Source organism: Meles meles, chromosome 18, assembly GCF_922984935.1.
Source record: "Meles meles chromosome 18, mMelMel3.1 paternal haplotype, whole genome shotgun sequence".
Taxonomy (NCBI): Eukaryota; Metazoa; Chordata; class Mammalia; order Carnivora; family Mustelidae; genus Meles; species Meles meles.
In genome coordinates this window covers 43,183,426-43,201,227 of record NC_060083.1, presented here as the reverse complement: position 1 = coordinate 43,201,227, position 17,802 = coordinate 43,183,426, and the positions used below count along the sequence as shown (strand labels likewise).

Here is a 17,802-nt window from a genome sequence, read left to right as displayed (position 1 = left end):
TGGTGATACGTCATAAAGCTTGTGTTCCAGTCACAAACAGCAAGAGTAATCAGTTCAGATTTAGCAAGGAATTCAAATAAATGTTAATTAGGAGAATAGAGACTCTTTACAAGCATCTAAATGTCAAACCAATCAAAGGATAATGGGTACACTAATATAAACAAGAACCAGGAAAGAAGCTTTCTGGTTGGACCAACACCCACTGGGGAGGGTATATAAGAGCCTCAAAGTAAGAGGAGACATTCATACCTTAGAAGCCTCATCTGTCGTTACAAGCAAATCAATTAAAAACACAGATTCCCAACACCATGGCTTGCTGTGTTCCCTGCTGCTGCAGCGTCCCCACCGGCCCCGCCACCACCATCTGCTCCTCTGACAAATGCTGCCGGTGCGGAGTCTGCCTGCCCAGCACCTGCCCTCACACCACTTGGTTACTGGAGCCAACCTGCTGTGACAACTGCCCCCCACCCTGCCACATTCCTCAGCCCTGTGTGCCCACCTGCTTCCTGCTCAACTCCCGCCACCCCACCCCAGGTCTGGAGACCATCAACCTCACAACCTTCACTCAGCCCTCCTGTGAGCCCTGCATCTCCAGCTGCTGCTGAATGATGGCTGCTTTGCTCCGTGCCTGACTTTGAAAGAATCAACCCAGAAGCTTTAGCACTCACCTGTCTCAGTACCTGAAACTAACTGCCTCTGCTTTCCAAGCTGGAACAAGAATGATGTTATCCCTGACAACCCTGGCTCAAAAAGAAACCAAGAGACTTTCAATGGCCATGTGGTAGATATTAGTGATCAAGGGCAATTTAAATAGGTGGATGCTATTGGCTTCCCAAAGTTTTTCATTTCCTCCATATTAAAGTTTATCTTTCTTTGGGTGCTTGGGGAATTCTGTTTCCAGTGTTGGGCGGTATCTTTCTGGAAACTGAGGAGCTTCTTGATGATCATACAATAAATTTTACATCTCTGGCATAGCACAACTGTCTACAATTATGTTTGTTTATTCTATTAATTCATTAAATGTACTTCTCAGCCTTTTAAGAGCTGAGAACATCTGCAAAACTAAACAGCAAAACTAAACTGTACAAATATTTCTTGCTTTTATTGTTCTTGTTGCTTAAACTAAACGGTCTTGCATATAAGATGGTCCACTATTTCCGCATACTTGCAAATAGACTTTCCCTGCCTTGTCTTCCCAAAAAATGGTTTAAGGTAAATAGGGAAGAACTGAACATGACAAGAAGACATAACATATTAACTCCCAATGACCTAATGTGTTTATACAAAAAAAATTCATAACTTTATAATGTCATTATTCACTCAGTAGACAGTTATTAAATAACTGATAACATGCCCTATATTTTATTGTTCCTGCTCAAAAGGAACAGACTGTCGAGCAGGTCAGGCAGATACAAACACAATACCCATTCATTCCTTTGTACATTAACAATTATTTACTGAATGCTGGGCACTGTATTATAATAAAAAAATAAGTTCTACTAGTAGTATTAGCAACAATTATGAAACAGGATTTCCAGAATGATCAGAAAGTGGGGCAGAAAGTTGGGTAGAAAAAGGCTGATTTTTTCCCAAATTTAGTGATATAACTTATCAAACTACAAATTGAAGACTGTCAACAAACCCCAAACAGGTAACACAGCCTACACACAAACACACACAACCACCTAGCTATACCAAAGCCAAACTGTTGAATAAAAAAGCTCAACAGCACGCCTGAAGGAAGGAAGAGGAGTAAATACACATTAAACAGAGGGCAGCAAAGAGAAGAATGTCTGACTTCAATTCAGACAAAAAAACGGAGGTTACCTTTTCATGGTAAAGGTCCTGGGGTGGGGGGAACCTCGGTTTTATAGCTTGTAAAAACCATTTTCAGAATGGAAAGAAAATGAAAACACGTTGAGATAAAGCTAATAAAAAAGCATCCCTCTGAAAGATCACTTTGGAGTTCCGGTTCAAGGTGACACGTGAGAAGCTGTTGCACGCCCCTCTTCCCACAGATAGCCAGGGCTACAGCTCCATCTGGAACAACTTTCTCTGACAGAAACCTAAGGGCTGGCTGAGGGGCACACCAGGCCACCGAAGCGGGTAGGAGAGGCTGGCACCGCCTGGCCCCCACCGCTGGGGTGACGGTGGAGGTGGGGGTGCGGGTTGGGGGGAAGGGGTGGGACCCGCCACCAGGAGAGAACTGAAAACCCCGAGCCTCTCCTCAGTAGCTGCGCGTTCAAACCCCACATCCAGCATCCCAATTTTCAGACACGCACTTGAAAAACAAGCCCCCAAAACATCCACCCCTGCAAACCAGCGGAGGCTCGCATCCCCAGCCCCACGCGACGGCCCTGTGAGAAAGGGCACTCAAGGGGCCCGCGCTTGGACTCACCCGTGCAGGGCCCAACTCCAGCAGCCCATGGTCCCCGGACTTCGACAGAGGAGGCGCTTCCGCTTATATTAGAGCGTGGGTGGCTGAGGGGCAGGCGCTACTCCACACGCACACCCCTCAGCGACAAGCACCGACTGGTAGCTGGTGGGCGCCATCTTGGCGTGCTCCCGTTGGTGCCGCCCAACTGGAGCGTTTCAGTAAACCCGGTGTTTATTATCCTCAGCTGGTGCCCGGGTTTTTGCAGCCACAGCTGCCTAGCGGATGCGTCCTGATCACCTGGTTTTGGAGGCCAGCGGGGAGCTTGTGATCCTGGTCACATGGGACTGTAAGAATCCGTGTCACCCAGTCACCCCATCTGGCACCCCTATTTTTGGCAGTGCTACAAGGGGACACCTCCTGTGGCCCGTGGAGCTTACGTTCATGTGTCCCAAAGGACTGTAACTAAAGGAGAAAGAGTTCTTACCCAGGAGCTTGGTCTTTCTAAGAGGCCTGTACCTGGGGCGCCTGGGGGGCTCAGTTATTAGGCGTCTGCCTTTGGCTCAGGTCAGGATCCCAGAGCCCTGGGACCGAGGCCCATGTCGGGCTCCCTGCTCTTCCGGAAGCCTGCTGTTCCCTCTCCCACTCCCCCTACTTGTGTTCCCTCTCTCACTGTGACTCTCTGTCAGATAAATAAATTTAAAAAAAAAAAAAAAAAAAAAAAAAAGAGGCCTTTAGCTAATCATCATGGCCATACCTGAGGGGCAGGTTTCTAATTAAACATACATCTGTAATCCTTTCTAGGAATCTGAGGGTAGGCTCCATCTTCACTTTCAGGCTCTGCAGCACTTCAGAGCACCACTGTTCCCTGAAAGGGAAGTTTACACATGTCTGGTGCCCCGGGGACACCCTTGATTACTTCGCACTTTTGGGTTCCACGGGAGACTGTGGCAACACTGTGGCAACAGGGGAGACAGTTCTTGGCAGGCTGCCACCCCCAAGAAAACCACATAGACAAGCATTTCCCCGCCCTCTACTCCCTCCTCTTTCTGTGAAGAAGAGGCGGGTTGCTTGTCCTGGGAGGACTCCAGACCCAGCACACATTTTGGGTTGAGTGGCTTTCAAGGAACATAGACTACGGACACCATCTTGGCAGACACTCTGCCTTTCTCCAGCTCAGTGGTACGACCCAGAAAAGGGCTTATACACTCATCTTGAGCCCCTATTTTTGTGACTGCGGCTCAGTGGACACCTCCAGATCACCTGGCTTTGCTGGCTGGTTGGGCTTATGCCTACAGTCTCAAAGGACTATATATATTTGCCTACTTTAAAATGCTAATGCAAAGGGGTCTGGCTCCCAGTCAGCCTGAGTCTAGATGCTGACTAAGATCCTCCTCTTTGGGGCAGTGACAGGTCTTGGCACATCCTTAGCGCTGGGAGCTATTAAAAATATAATAGGCTACTTGGACAAGCACAGAGTTTGAAACACAATGAAGAGCCAGGGCAGAGCTGAACAACAAGGTTCATCCCCTACATAAGGCCACTCCTTCATCTACTGTATAGAACCCAGCATAAAGGGTAAAGCAAGATGAAGAAACAGGGGATTATCTTCCAAATGAATAAGATAAAAATAAAATGGACTAAAGACTGGAATGTAAGATCTGAAACCATAAAACTCCAGAAGAAAACATAGGCAGGAAGCTCCTGGATATAGGTCTGGACTATGATTTTTTAAATTTGATCCCCAAAGCAAAAGCCACAAAAGCAAACAAATGGTACTACATCAAACTAAAAAGCTTCTGCACAGCAAAGGAGATCAGCAACAAATTGAAAAGACAATCTGTTGAATGGGAGAAAATATTTACAAATCATATATCTGATAAGGTGAAATGTTCAAAATGTATAAAGAATTCATATAGCTCCATACCAAAAACACAATCCAATTTAAAAATGGGCAGAAGTTCTGAATAGGCATTTTTCCAAAGAAGACATACAAATGGTCAATAGATACATAAAAAGATGTTTACATCATTAATCATCAGGGAAATGCAAATCAATACCACAATGACATACCATCTCACATCATTCAGAATAGATAGTACTAAAAAGATAAGAAATAACAAGTGGTGGCAATATGTGGAAAAAAGGAAACCCTTGTGTACTGTTAGTGGGAATGTAAACTGGTGCAGACACTATGGAAAACAGTATGGAGGTTCCTACAATATGATCCAGAAATTCCTCTTCTATGTATTTGTCTGAAGAAAATATAATTTTTATATAATTTTGTATAATTTTTATATTTCATATAGTTCTATAATTTATATATATATATATATTTGTTGTATATCAAAAAGATACATGCACTCCCAGGGGCTCCTGGGAGGCTCAGTTGGTTAAGTGTCTGCCTTCAGCACAGGTCATGATCCCAGGGTCACGAGATTGAGCCCATGGGATCAAGACCAGGGTCATGGGATCAAGCTGAGCAGGGAGCCTGATTCTCCATCTTCCTCTTTCTCTCCCCTCCCACTTGTGCTCACTCTTTCTTACTCTCTCTCCCTCAAATTAAAATCTTAAAAAAAAAAAAAAAAAAGGATATGGGCGCCTGGGTGCCTCAGTGGGTTAGGCCTCTGCCTTTGGCTCAGGTCATGATCTCAGGGTCCTGGGATTGAGGCCCACATCGGGCTCTCTGCTCAGCGGGGATCTGCTTCCCCTCTCTGTCTCTGCCTGCCTCTCTGCCTACTTGTGACCTCTCTGTCAAATAAATAAATAAAATCTTTAAAAAAAAAGGATATATGCACTCCCATGTTAATTGCAACATTATTTACAATAGCCAAGATACAGAAACAACCTATATCATATATGGAATATTATTCAGGCAAAAAAGAATGAGATCTTCCCACTGCAATAACATGGATAGACCTCAAGGGCATAATGATAAGTAAAATAAGTCAGATGGAGAAAGATAAATGCTACATGAGCACTCATATGTGGAATTAAAAACAAACAAACAAATAAATAAAACCAATTTGATAGTTATGGAGAACAGATTGGTTGCCAGAGGCAGGGAAGTGGGGAGTTGAAGAAATGGGTGAACTGTTTTATTTCTTTAGTTTACATATATTGAATTTTAAAAATAAGTCACTTTTTAATATAAACAAAAACAACTAAGTAAATACATTCTGAAGCTTATAATCCGGAAAAACTATAATCAACAAAGACAATAGCCTTCTAATAAAAAAGCATATATTTTTGTCATGATCAGACATTAGAAAACTATCAATAAATTTTACCAATACCATTTTTTCATCTATCTTAGCCCATAATCATCATGATGCTCACACTGTTAAACGTTATCTGTAGTAATCCTTAAATGCTTTAAATTCCTTTTTAATTCAGAAGTATAATATTCTGTTAAAAAGAGATAGGAATTGGGGCGCCTGGGTGGCTCATCGGGTTAAAGCCTCTGCCTTCAGCTCAGGTCATGATCCCAGGGTCCTGGGATCGAGCCCCGCATCGGGCTCTCTGCTTAGCGGGGAGCCTGCTTCCTCCTCTCTCTCTCTCTGCCTGCCTCTCTGCCTACTTGTAATCTCTATCTGTCAAATAAATAAATCTTAAAAAAAAAAAAGAGATAGGAATTGAAGAAAAACAACTACGAGAACAACTAAGAGAAAGTACTTCCAGAAAAACTTTCATTTATGCTATAGCATGTAATAACCACCTTAGAAAGTTTTCTTTTAATTTTTACTTTCTGATAATCTTAAGCCAAACAATGATTTAATTGCCACTTTTTTGTAGCTCCTGTGCATTTACCCTAATGGTATTTTCATCCACTGAAACCGATTGGCTTGGATTACAAAATGTTATCCCTATGATGAGGGAAACACTGAATGAAGTCCGTTGGGTTTAAAATAGTAATTTTACCAAATGGAATCTCAGACCACAGGAAGGAACACTGGAAATGATAAAAATTTAGGACAGTGGAGAATGTGTTGCAAAGGGGCATATACTTTCTCCTGGATAAATAAACCAAGAAAAATAGGCAAAAGACTTGAATAGTTGTTTCACAGAAGAAGATATCGAAATGGGCAATAAATGCATGAAAAGTTGCTCAGCATCAGTCATCAGAGAGATGTAAATTAAACTATGAGAGAACACTTTTCCACTGACATGTTTATAATTAAACTATGTGGCAATAACAAATATTGATGAAGATATAGAGGAATTAAATCTCTCCTACATTATTGGTAAGAGTATAAAAGAGTATGTATAATCACTTTGGGAAAAGGTCTGGTAGTTTCTTATAAAAAGAAACATATACCTACTGTATGACACAACTATTCTACTCCTAAATATTTATGAGAAAGAAATGAAATACATATCCACAAAAATATTTGTACAAGAATATCTATGGGAGTTTTATTCATAACATCCCCAAATAAGAAATACTCCAAATGTTCATTCAAGGAGAATTGACACATTGTAGCATATTCATACAATGAAATACTCCTCAGCAATTTTGTGGGTTTTTTTTTTTTTTTTTGAAAGAAGGGAAGAAAGGAGAGAGGCAAGGAGGGAGGATGGGAGTGAGGGAGGAAGGAAGAAGGAAGGAAGAGAGGAAGAAAGGGAGGGAGGGAGGGAGGAAGGGAGGGAGGGAGGAAGGAGGGGAGGAAGGAAAGAAGAAGAGAAGAAGGAAGGAGGGAAGGAAGGAAGGGAAGAAGGAAAGAGGGAAAGGAAGGAAGGAGAGAGGGAGGAAGGAGGGTGGGAGGAAGAAGGGATGGAGGAGGGGAGGGAGGGAGGAAGGAAGGGAGGTAAGGAGGAAAGGAAGGAAAGAGGGCTGAAGGGGAGGGAAGGAGGGAGAAAAGAAAGGAAGGGAGTGAGGGAGGGAGGGGAGGAAGGGAGGGAGGAAGGAAGGAGGGAGGGAAGGAAATACTGTAGTGCTGGTATAAGTGACAACATGGATGAAATAAAAACTGTGACACTGAGCCAAAGAAATCAAATAAAAAAGTACACACACTGTGATTTTACTTATGAAACTCACAAATAGGGAATACCAATCTCTGTTATTGGTATTGGTACTGTTAACAGAATCAGAGGAGTGTTTACCTTTGGGAGGTAGGGACTGAGTGAAAAAGGGTACACGGGAACATTCTGGTATCGTGGAAATGTTAGGTATCTTGACTGGGGTGAGGGTTATATAGGTATATGCATTTGTCAAATTGCATTTCAATATATATAAATTTCATCTCAACTTAAAAATCTTGGAAGAAAAAAAGAATATGTGCTTGGTAATTAGGGAGTTATTGGGGACCAAGATTGATTAGCTGGAGACCTTACATGGGCATTATTTTACTATTTATAAAGTGAAATATATCCATATTGTTTATGCCTTGACAGCTCCATGTAGAAGTGACAGGTTATTATTTTTCCCTACAGTGAGGACTAAGTAAGTCCCAAAGGAGTTGCATGACTAGATGAAGACAATAGAGCTAGTTAGTAAGAGCACTGGAACGAGAATGTAAATATGACCAGGAGGACATCACGTTCATCCTCCGCCTATCTTCCTTGTACTGCAGCATTCAGCTTCTTCCCTTAGCAATTACATGTCAAACAGAAACCTCTACTGAGTCAAGTGGTTATATTTTTAGCAAACACTTATTAAGGGCTTATTATATTATGTCCCAAGTGCTGAGGATCAGACAAATAAGATATGCTGGTCTTAGAAGAGACATTTTCCAAAAAGGAGAAAGACCAGTAAACACAAAATACTGATAATGGTAAGAGATGTGACAATTGCTGTAATGGACGTGTGTGTGATGGGAAATGCCTCCATCTGGGTGTGAGGAGCTGGACATCGTATCAGCTGTCTTAACAGGTGGGTTCATCCGGGGTGGCAGAAGAGCAGTGGACCAAGGAAGCACCACCTACAAAGCTTGAAGGATGGCTGCAGTCTGGGGTTTGTGAGACAAAGTATCGGGAAATTAGCCTAGAAAGGTAAACTGGCACCAGATTGGAGAAGGTCATTTGCCAAGCTAGGAAGCTGGGATGTTATAGGTGGAAAGTGGCAAAAAATGGATTTGCATCTTATTAAAGTGATTCCAGCCCTTGTAGGTGGATGTTCTGAGGTAAGGGCACTGTACAAGAAGAAACAATGATGTCATGTTATCATGACCTTTAACAGCATCTCTTTATTTTCTCTATTCCCAATGTCCCCTCCTTTTGAGGATGATATGCCATAAAAAGGAATTCTGGGCAATTTCAATATTCTTTTTGTTGTTGTTTAGTTTTTGTTTTTAAGTAAGCTCCACACCCAGCATGGAGCCCAGCATGGACCTTGAACTCACGACTTGAGATCAAGACCTGAGATGAGATCACGGGTCAGACACTTAACCAACTGGGCCACCCAGGTACCCCAGCAATTTCAATATTCTAAGATAGGAACTAAATCTATAGATTGTCATACAACACTACCTAATTAATCAAGCCCAAAATAAAATAGTCCTGTGTGCTGGTGCTCTCACTACTTTCCTCTCTCTCCATCCTCTCTCTCTTTCCATATATCAACATTTTACAAATAGAAATTAGCTCAAGATTAAAGGAAATATTTCTTATTTTTACCTGCAGTTACTTTAAAATAATGACACATTGCTGCATTTTCATTAACTGGAATCTGCAGTAGACAACCAAGACATGGATTCTCTTCAAAGAAATCCTTCCTTTAATTCATTAGGTTACTGTGGAAATAAGAATTTTCCTTCAGAGATTTGTAATTTCTGATTTTCAAATGTTTTTGAGTCCTTGAACTCATGTCCTCTGCAAAACAGCATCAATATACCGTCAGCACTCCAAGAACATGAAATGGGCAGGAGACATAAACAGACATTTCTCCAAAGAAGACATACAAGTGGCCAAAAGACACATGAAAAAAAGTTCAACATCACTTGCCTCAGGGAAATACAAATCAAAACCACAATGAGATAACACCTCACACCAGTCAGAATGGCTAAAACTAACAATTCAGAAAGCAGATTTGGTGAGGATATGGAAAAAGGGGAACCCTCTTACACTGTTGGTGGGAACGCAAACTGGTGCAGCCACTCTGGAAAACGGTATGGAGATTCCTCAAAAAGTTAAAAATGGAGCTACCCTATGACCCAGCAAGTGCACTACTGGGTATTTATCCAAAGGATACAAAAATAGTGATTCAAAGGAGCACTTGCACCCCAATGTTTATATCAGCACTATCCACAATAGCTAAAATATGGAAAGAGCCCAAATGTCCATCAACTGATGAATGGATAAAGAAGATGTGGTGTATAAATATATAATGGAATATTACTTAGCCATCAAAAACAATGAAATCTTGATGTTTACAATGATGTGAATGGAACTACAGTGTATTATGCTAAGCGAAGTAATTCAGTCAGAGAAAGACAATCACCATATGATTTCATTCATATGTGGAATTTAAGAAACAAAACAGATGAACATAGGAGAACAGAAGGAAAAATAAGATAGAGACAGAGAGGGAGGCAAATCATAAGAGACTCTTAAATATAGGGAACAAACTGAGGGTTGCCGCAGGGGAGGAGGGTGGGGGATGGGGAAATGGGGTGAAGGAGGAGGGCATTAAGGAGGGCATGTGATGTAATGAGCACTGGGTGTTATATGCAACTGATGAATCACTAAACACTACCCCTGAAACTAACACCACACTATGTGTGAATGAACTTGAATTTAAATAAAATGATGAAAGAATAAAAAAGAATATTTAGCATTGTTGAAATGTAAAGAGAATCACTAAAATCAAACCCAACTCCACTCAATGAATAATAAAACCTAAGAGTCTACAATGATACCACCCTGAAAGTGCCCAATCCTATCTGAACTTAGAAGCTAAGCAGAGTCAGTCCTGGTTAGTACTTGGATGGGAGAAGTAATAAATCCTAAGAGGCTATTTACATCCATCTATTTAAAATCTCTTGGTTTGGTTTTGGTTTTGGTTTTTCCATTATCAGCTACCTAGATAAGAGTGTTCAGAGTTAGAAAAAAAAAAAACTAAATTTTTATAGATCATGAAAATTTTAACTTTGTAAGAATAGTGGGTTTTTTTTTCCAAATTTTAAAGATTCTGGAGGCAATCTGCTCTCCCACCCTTTGAAAATGAAATAAACACCACAATTACTCTAAGCAAAGTAAAAGAGATTATTCTACATACTGGAGAGGAAATTCAAGACATAATCTAAAAAAGTTTTATCTCAGATCCCTATCTATTTGGTACTGCACCAGCGATTTTAAGCAATGGAATTGCTGGTCTGGAACTCACATTATACCATTTTATTCCCCAATCCCTTTATTTCTATTTTTTATGAACTTGTGGCATTAAAAAGAAGTAAATAAGAGAAAACAGTCTGTCTCAGGAAAGAAGCCTTCTGTAGCTTCTTAGCCCCTATTCTGAAGTGTAACCCATGAGGGTTTAGTTTCCCAAGAGACTAAAAGATTGTAACTTACAAATCGTATTTCATCAGGGTGCCTGGCTGGCTCAGTGGGTTAACCGTCTGCCTTCAGCTGAGGTCATGATCCCAGGTTCCTGGCATTGAGCCCTGCATTGTGCTCCCAGCTCAGCAGGGAGCCTGCTTCTCCCTCTCCCTCTTCCCTCCTCCCTGCTTGTGCTCTCTCTCTCTCTCTGTGACTCAAATAAATAAATAAAATCTTAAAAAAAAAGAAATAGTATTTCACTCTTATTATTAATACAGATGAAAAATAGTATCCTAGTCTAAAAATGAGGCATAAGAACGTGGAAAAAACAAGTTTCAGGAAATCAAAAATCACCACTCCAGATCTTGACAACCAATTTGTATTGGCCTGGAGGACACAGATTATGCCCATCAGTTATGTAAATTGACTTTTCAATTTGCGCACAGGTAGACATGGTTCATACACACAAACACACACACGGGCACGTGTGCACACACGCACACACACGCACACATGCACACACACTTTAAGCCCAGTTCACACCTCACTCCTCCACCATCTGAGCACAGCAAGACCAAAAAAGCATTGCAAAGATTGCTAACTACATAGAACATTTTATGATGGTGGCACAAACAAATAAATGGCATTTAATGATAAGTAATATGAATTTTAAAAGGACATATAAACAATTTCCAATAAACAAGAGTAAAATCTGTGGGAATATTATTTTCGTTATTTGTAATCAATTGTATCTGTAATTACTGAGTGGCCAAATTTTTTCTGCCTTTCCATAATCTACCAAAAAGACAATGTTCCTATGAAGATTTTCTGAACCAAGCATTTAATCCTACTGGCACATGGAAATAGTGTCCTTACTTGGTAACCTAAAGTTATGCCTCTTTTATGAGGCATAAAACTCTTCTCAGCAAACAAACAACACTAATGAATGTTCATATGAAAACTGACACCAACAATGATAAACAGAACATCTGATACATTCTGTAAATACTCATTTTGCAGGCTGTATAAAAGTCTCAGGAGGCAAAGAGACCTTGGGAGCCAGTCAGTTGGAGTTTCACAACTAGTCTTTGTTCTTCACATCTAACAGGATGACTTCTGACTGTTCCCCCACATGCTGCTCTTCTGAATCCTGTGCCAGGGCTTCTGACTGTGCATTTGCTTCAACCTGTTCCGTGGAAACCACTTGCCTCCCCAGCACCCCTGCTACATCCAGATGCCAGACTCCCAGCTTCCTATCCAGGTCTTGTTTGCCAACTGGTTGCCTCACACCATGCTACTTGGCTGGGACTTGTAATCCGTGCTTGGTGGGGAACTGTGCTTGGTGCGAGGATGGAGTATTCAACAGCAACGAGAAGGAGACGATGCAGTTCCTCAATGACAGACTCGCCAACTACCTGGAGAAGGTGCGTGGCCTGGAGGAGATGAATGCAGAGCTGGAATGCAGGATCCGAGAGCAATGTGAAGAGGATCTCCCACTGGTGTGCCCTGATTATCAATGTTACTTCGACACCATCGAAGAGCTCCAGCAAAAGGTCTGGTGTCTCTCATTGCCCTAATCTGTGATTTGCTTTATCCTTATGCTAAAAGAAAGAAAGAAAGAAAGAAAGAAAAAGAAAGTCTGTTCTATGGAAGTCCTCCCCACCCCCAGGGAAAGGGGTCTTCCAAGAGGTAGTGTGACTTAGAGGAAAAGGTGGTGGGCTGAGCGTCAGCAACGATCAGCATTAGCCAAGGGGCTGCCAGTAATCATGAAGTGGCCCAAATAAACTCACTCACATCTACATTATGTCATCCAGAGAATGAGAAGAAAACTGCATTACACCTAACGTTACTTCTGTATGAAACACTGGACATTTATGCTGCTATCTTTAACATAGATATTGAAATGTTATCTTTTTAATCATGTAATATCATCCTAGTAATCATTTTCTTTTCTTACTGATGAATTTTTATCATCATGGATGGGGATACACTCATAATACAAACTACCTAGGGAGGAAAATCCAAGTTCAACTGCCAGGAATATTGCAAAATGTCTTAGATCACTGAAAAATCCTTTTTTTTTTCTGTTTCTTTTATAAATTGGTCCTGCTTTTCTCTTCATTGAAGTGACATGGTTAATAAGAAAAATAGGCTGAAAGCTATTTTATACTTTCTTATAAAGGCTTCTAAAAGATAAATAGTGGCATAGTTGTTAAATAAATATTTACATTTCTTTCAAAGAGCCCTCTATTACATATAACTAACTTACTCACCAGATCTTGTGCACAAAGGCAGAGAATTCTAGACTTGCTGTACAGCTTGACAACTGCAAACTGGCTGCCGATGACTTTAGATCAAAGTAAGTTAAATTTGAATTTGAAAATAATTTATGGCTGCCCCTCTCCCCCTCCCCAGTCTCTCACACATGCACACATCTGCACACACCACCAATGTTCTCTATATAAGCTTTATTTTAAGCTAAGAATGCTCGCAAAGCTCACATTTATTATTTGGGATATGGCTTCCTTGAGTCCTTGTGTCACTCACCAGCATGCCCAGCACCGTACACGGTGTCTAGCAAAGTAATCACCATCTGTATCTCTTTGGCTCTGAAAGGTACGAGTCTGAACTGTCTCTTCGCCAGCTGGTAGAGACAGACATTGGTGGCCTGCGTGGGATCCTGGGTGAGCTGACTCTGTGCAAAGCTGACCTGGAGGCCCATGTGGAGTCTCTGAAGGACGATCTCCTTTGCCTTAAGAAAAACCACGAAGAGGTGAGGAAGGTGGTAAAATTGCTGAACGAGTGTAGAAGTGACAAAGTCAGACTGATAGATTTCATGTTGTTTATAAATCTAACTTGGACAGATACTGCTAAAGCTGGAATGAGATTACTTGAGGCACTGTTACAGGATTTTTGTTCCCTTCGTGCCCACGGTTCTTGGTCACACCGCTTCGAAGAATGAAGAAGTAGACCAGATAAAGAGCGGTGGCAGCAAAGCAAAATTTATTGAGTGATAGTAGAAAGCTCCTGGAGAGGGAGGGGAACCGAGAGGGTTGCCATTTTCGAGTTCCAGTTTAGCACTTTTTAGAAGCTCTTTCCAGGAACTATCTTGAGCATCCTGAGTGTGAGCCACCTGTGACTTGGCTGCTAAGGTGCACCGATCAAGGCTTTGATGAGGCACCTGTCTACCTGCCGGGTTGTTATTCATGTGTTGCTGGTCTTTGGGGCTGACATCTGGAGACTAACTGCCTCAATTTGAGATAGTGACCAATGTTTTATGGGTAATTTTTTGTTTCAGGATGTTTGGCAAAATTCACTTCTGCAGAGGCTGCCAGATGGGAGGCTATTATGGTCTTGTCTTTGCTGCAAAACAGGATGCTAGCACAGTTTTGTCTTAGCATCCTGGCTCCCAGTTTTCTTTTTGGGGACCGTGGCCCTGATGACCAAGTGTCCAATTAACCTCTAACAGCACTAATGTTATCCAGGCTGATCACTCCAGCATATCTCTGGATGTACATATGGAATGGCCCCAGCCAGTAACACATGAAAGAACCACTGTTCACCTGCCATTGCTTTTGTGAAGGAGGCAACTCTATAAATGGCCTTCCTTGGAGGCTTTATGGCAGATGTACCTCTAATCCATAAAGGATGAAAATCAGACTGATAAACACAGGGTATGAAGGCCATTTCAGAATGGGGATGACATCTTATGTAATATTTGGGCCAGTATTTTAAAATATTCTGTGTATTAAAATCATAAAATATAAAGTATATGATTATCTCACATTGATGAGGCTACAAAGTGAAAAGCTAAATGATGTTACATCATATATTTTCCCTTTGAGCATGTGATGATGATAATAGCGTTTACAGAGACCTTCCTCTGTGCCAGGGACTTTCATAAGTGCTTTATATGAACATTAACTCGTATCTGACACAAAAACTCTCTGGGGAAGGCAAAATTATTATACCCATTCTGCAGATGCAGAAACTAAGCAATGAAAAGAGATTCAACCTAAGCAATCTGAATCTAAATCCCACATTTTTACTCACTTCTCCAGAAACAGGATGCCCTCGGGATGTCCTTGTGAATTTTCTTCTCCACCCCTCTGTGGCTTTCTTTACTCCATTTCCTCTTCCAGGCAGTCAGCTTGCTCCGGGGACAGCTCGGGGACCGACTCAGTGTGGAGCTGGACACTGCCCCCACCATCGACCTCAACAGGGTCCTGGATGAGATGCGTTGTCAGTATGAAACAGTGCTGGCCAACAACCGCAGAGACGTGGAAGAATGGTTCGCTGTTCAGGTCAGCATCTGGAACAAGAAAATGACAGGCTTCGTCCTTCTTCCATCCTCTAATCATACCTGTGTTTCAGACCGAGGAGCTGAACCAGCAGCAGGTGTGCAGCGCCGAGCAGCTGCAGGACTGCCAGGCAGAGATCCTGGAACTAAAACGCACGGCCAACGCTCTGGAAATCGAGCTCCAAGCGCAGCAAAGCCTGGTATGGGAGGGAAAGACAGCTCTGTTTTTCTCACTAAAGAATCAGGCCCTGAGATGCCATCCCCTCTTCCGTAACCCTAAGGAGAGACCCACAGTTCACAGAGCAGAAAGTCTGACTTTCTAATTTGCAACAGTTGTATTCCCTTGCTTTTCCCAAATACTGCCGCTTACCTAGCTAGAAGCAGATAGGTCAATAGCTTTGTACTGTCCCAGCAGGGTGCCCTGACCTTCCCTCCTGGCCTTGAGTATAATCCCCAGCACCTTCCAGAGTCAGAGAGAGAGACAGAGAGAGCACAGGAGGGTAGGAGCAGGATGAGAGTGGAATCTCTGAGCCAAAGGCATTCAAGTATTCTAGTGGTGGTTTTAACTCTGTTTTGATTTGGGCCTCGGTCCCAAGCTCATCATCATATAAAAGAATGGTATTCACACTTTGCATTCTACCACTACCCTAAACTTTCCCAAGATCCACACCTCAACCAGACCCTTCGCTGCACCCCACACCACCAAGCAACGGGAACACCATCCACTGGGGGCCCCTGGCTGGCTCAGTCAGAGGAGTGCAACTCTTGCTCTCAGGGTCGTGAGTTCGAGCCCTACACTGGGCATAAAGATTATTTAAAATAAATAAACAATTTAAGAATAAAAGAATACCATGCTTTGAAGACCATACTAGCCCCGTGCAGTGGAACACCACTGTTTGTGCCACGTTACAGCCTAGAGAGACTACCTTGGTGAGTAATAGCTGCACGTTCATCCTCTGAGAGCCTGAAAAGCCTCACAGTAGCTTTAGGGGGTAAACCCCTTTACTAACCCCACTATATAGACGAGGAAGACTGAGATTCAGAATACGTAGGGGCCATGCTAGTTTTTTAAGAGGCAAAAGTGGAAGCTGGATCCAGCTGGTTCAATCCCAGAGCCTCTTCTCCGAACCACTCTATAGGTTCACTCCTCCCCGCCTCAAGCCCACACTCAGTCTCTCCTCTCAAATGCTGTAGACCCTCCTGAAGCTACATCAGTATGTTGCGGGTTGCAGTGAGCATAGTGGTGGTAGGAATAACTAACCCTTACACAGCTTTTAAAATTTTTTCCAGGCACTGCTCAAAGTGCCTTACACATATTAATCCATTTAATCCCCACAACCATCCTATGAGTTAAGTACTTTGCATTGCCCATTTTTTTATAGAATAAAACAGAGGCTCAGAGAAGCTAAGTCATTTTCTCAAAGTCACACAGCTGCACTAGGGTAGCGCAAGGATTTGAAAGCAGTGCTCTGGCCCCAGGACTATGCTAAACAGCCCTCCTGAATACACTCTTTTCCTTCTGCAGACAGAATCTCTGGAATGTACTGTGGCAGAGACGGAGTCCCAGTACAGTACCCAGCTGGCCCAGATACAGTGCCTGATTGATAATGTGGAGACCCAGCTGGCCGAGATCAGGTGTGACCTAGAGCGGCAGAACCAGGAGTACCAGGTGCTGCTGGACACAAAGGCCCGGCTGGAGTGCGAGATCAACACGTACCGTGGTCTCCTTGAGAGTGAGGACAGCAGGCAAGTTCCACACGATTATTCTCCAAGTCCCCCAAGCCACAAAGAGGCTCATGCAGGAGAATCCTGCTTCCTCAAGATCCGCCCAAGGTGAAACCTTCCTAATGCATTAAAGACTCACCTTACAGGGTAAAATACAAACAAAAAAATAGCTCAGGCTAATCACATGACAGTAGAAGTGTTCAAAAGTATTCGGAAGTTCTAAAGCGGAATGAGTATCATATATAAGATTCCATGCTGGCGGTCTCCCTTTGTTCCTGTCTTCCGCCAAAGGGAAATCAGGAACATGCACAAGACGACATTTGCAAGTGAAGTAAATACATAAAATTGTATTCAGCTGGCATACCATCAGTGGGTGTGGAACCGCAATACTGGGTCCAGGCCTGACATAGGCTTAAGTCAAATGTTACTCGGCAAAGAGTGTTCAGAACATCATTTGCAGGGCAGATTTTGTCATGATCTTTCCTGAGCTGAAATTCTATCCAGCTTTCCCTTGTTAAGCTTGGTTCAAAATTTCCACAGGCTCCCCTGTAACCCGTGTTCTGCCATAAGCACATCAAGCAACACCTGTGAGCCTTGCTCGGCGTATGTGATTTGCACGGTCGAAAACTGCTGTATGTGAGTGCTAAACCCCCCATGTGTTGGATGGAGGAATCAAAGTCGGCGGGGTCCTGGAAAGCAGATGGGGGCACAGACAGCCAAACCTGAAAGTCAAGAAGGCATTTCTACCCTAAACTTGTCCTCTAAACATCCTCACTATATTTCTGCTTTATCATTTCCTCTCCCGCCTGCTTGTGATATTCGAGCAGTCTGTAAAACTTTCTTGCTAATCTCCTAATAAAATGTGTTTCATTCCTTTAACATGGCAAACATAGCTTTGTGGCTTATAACTGTGGATGTAATAACCATG

General features: G+C 42.5%; 2 protein-coding genes and 1 long non-coding RNA gene across 3 annotated transcripts in view; 2 read left to right on the top strand and 1 right to left on the bottom strand.

The window, feature by feature from the left end:
• Nucleotides 1-308: 308 nt before the first annotated feature.
• Nucleotides 309-605, top strand: LOC123930159 (keratin-associated protein 3-3). The gene has a single exon (XM_045986416.1). The coding sequence runs from the start codon at nt 309-311 to the stop codon at nt 603-605; it is 297 nt and encodes a 98-aa protein (XP_045842372.1).
• Nucleotides 606-11,298: 10,693 nt separating this feature from the next.
• Nucleotides 11,299-17,514, top strand: KRT40 (keratin 40). The gene is made up of 7 exons (XM_045985263.1): nt 11,299-12,402; nt 13,126-13,208; nt 13,466-13,622; nt 14,992-15,153; nt 15,224-15,349; nt 16,675-16,895; nt 17,415-17,514. The coding sequence occupies exons 1-7, from the start codon at nt 11,959-11,961 to the stop codon at nt 17,512-17,514; spliced, it is 1,293 nt and encodes a 430-aa protein (XP_045841219.1). The 5' UTR covers nt 11,299-11,958.
• The window catches only part of LOC123929504, a 68,897-nt gene continuing 63,365 nt past the window's right edge, over nt 12,271-17,802 (bottom strand). The window contains exons 3-5 of the long non-coding RNA XR_006815930.1: nt 14,903-15,161; nt 13,397-13,601; nt 12,271-12,450 (exon numbers count right to left, since the gene is read on the bottom strand). This is a non-coding gene — a long non-coding RNA (uncharacterized LOC123929504). The remainder of the gene's footprint in view (nt 12,451-13,396; nt 13,602-14,902; nt 15,162-17,802) is intronic.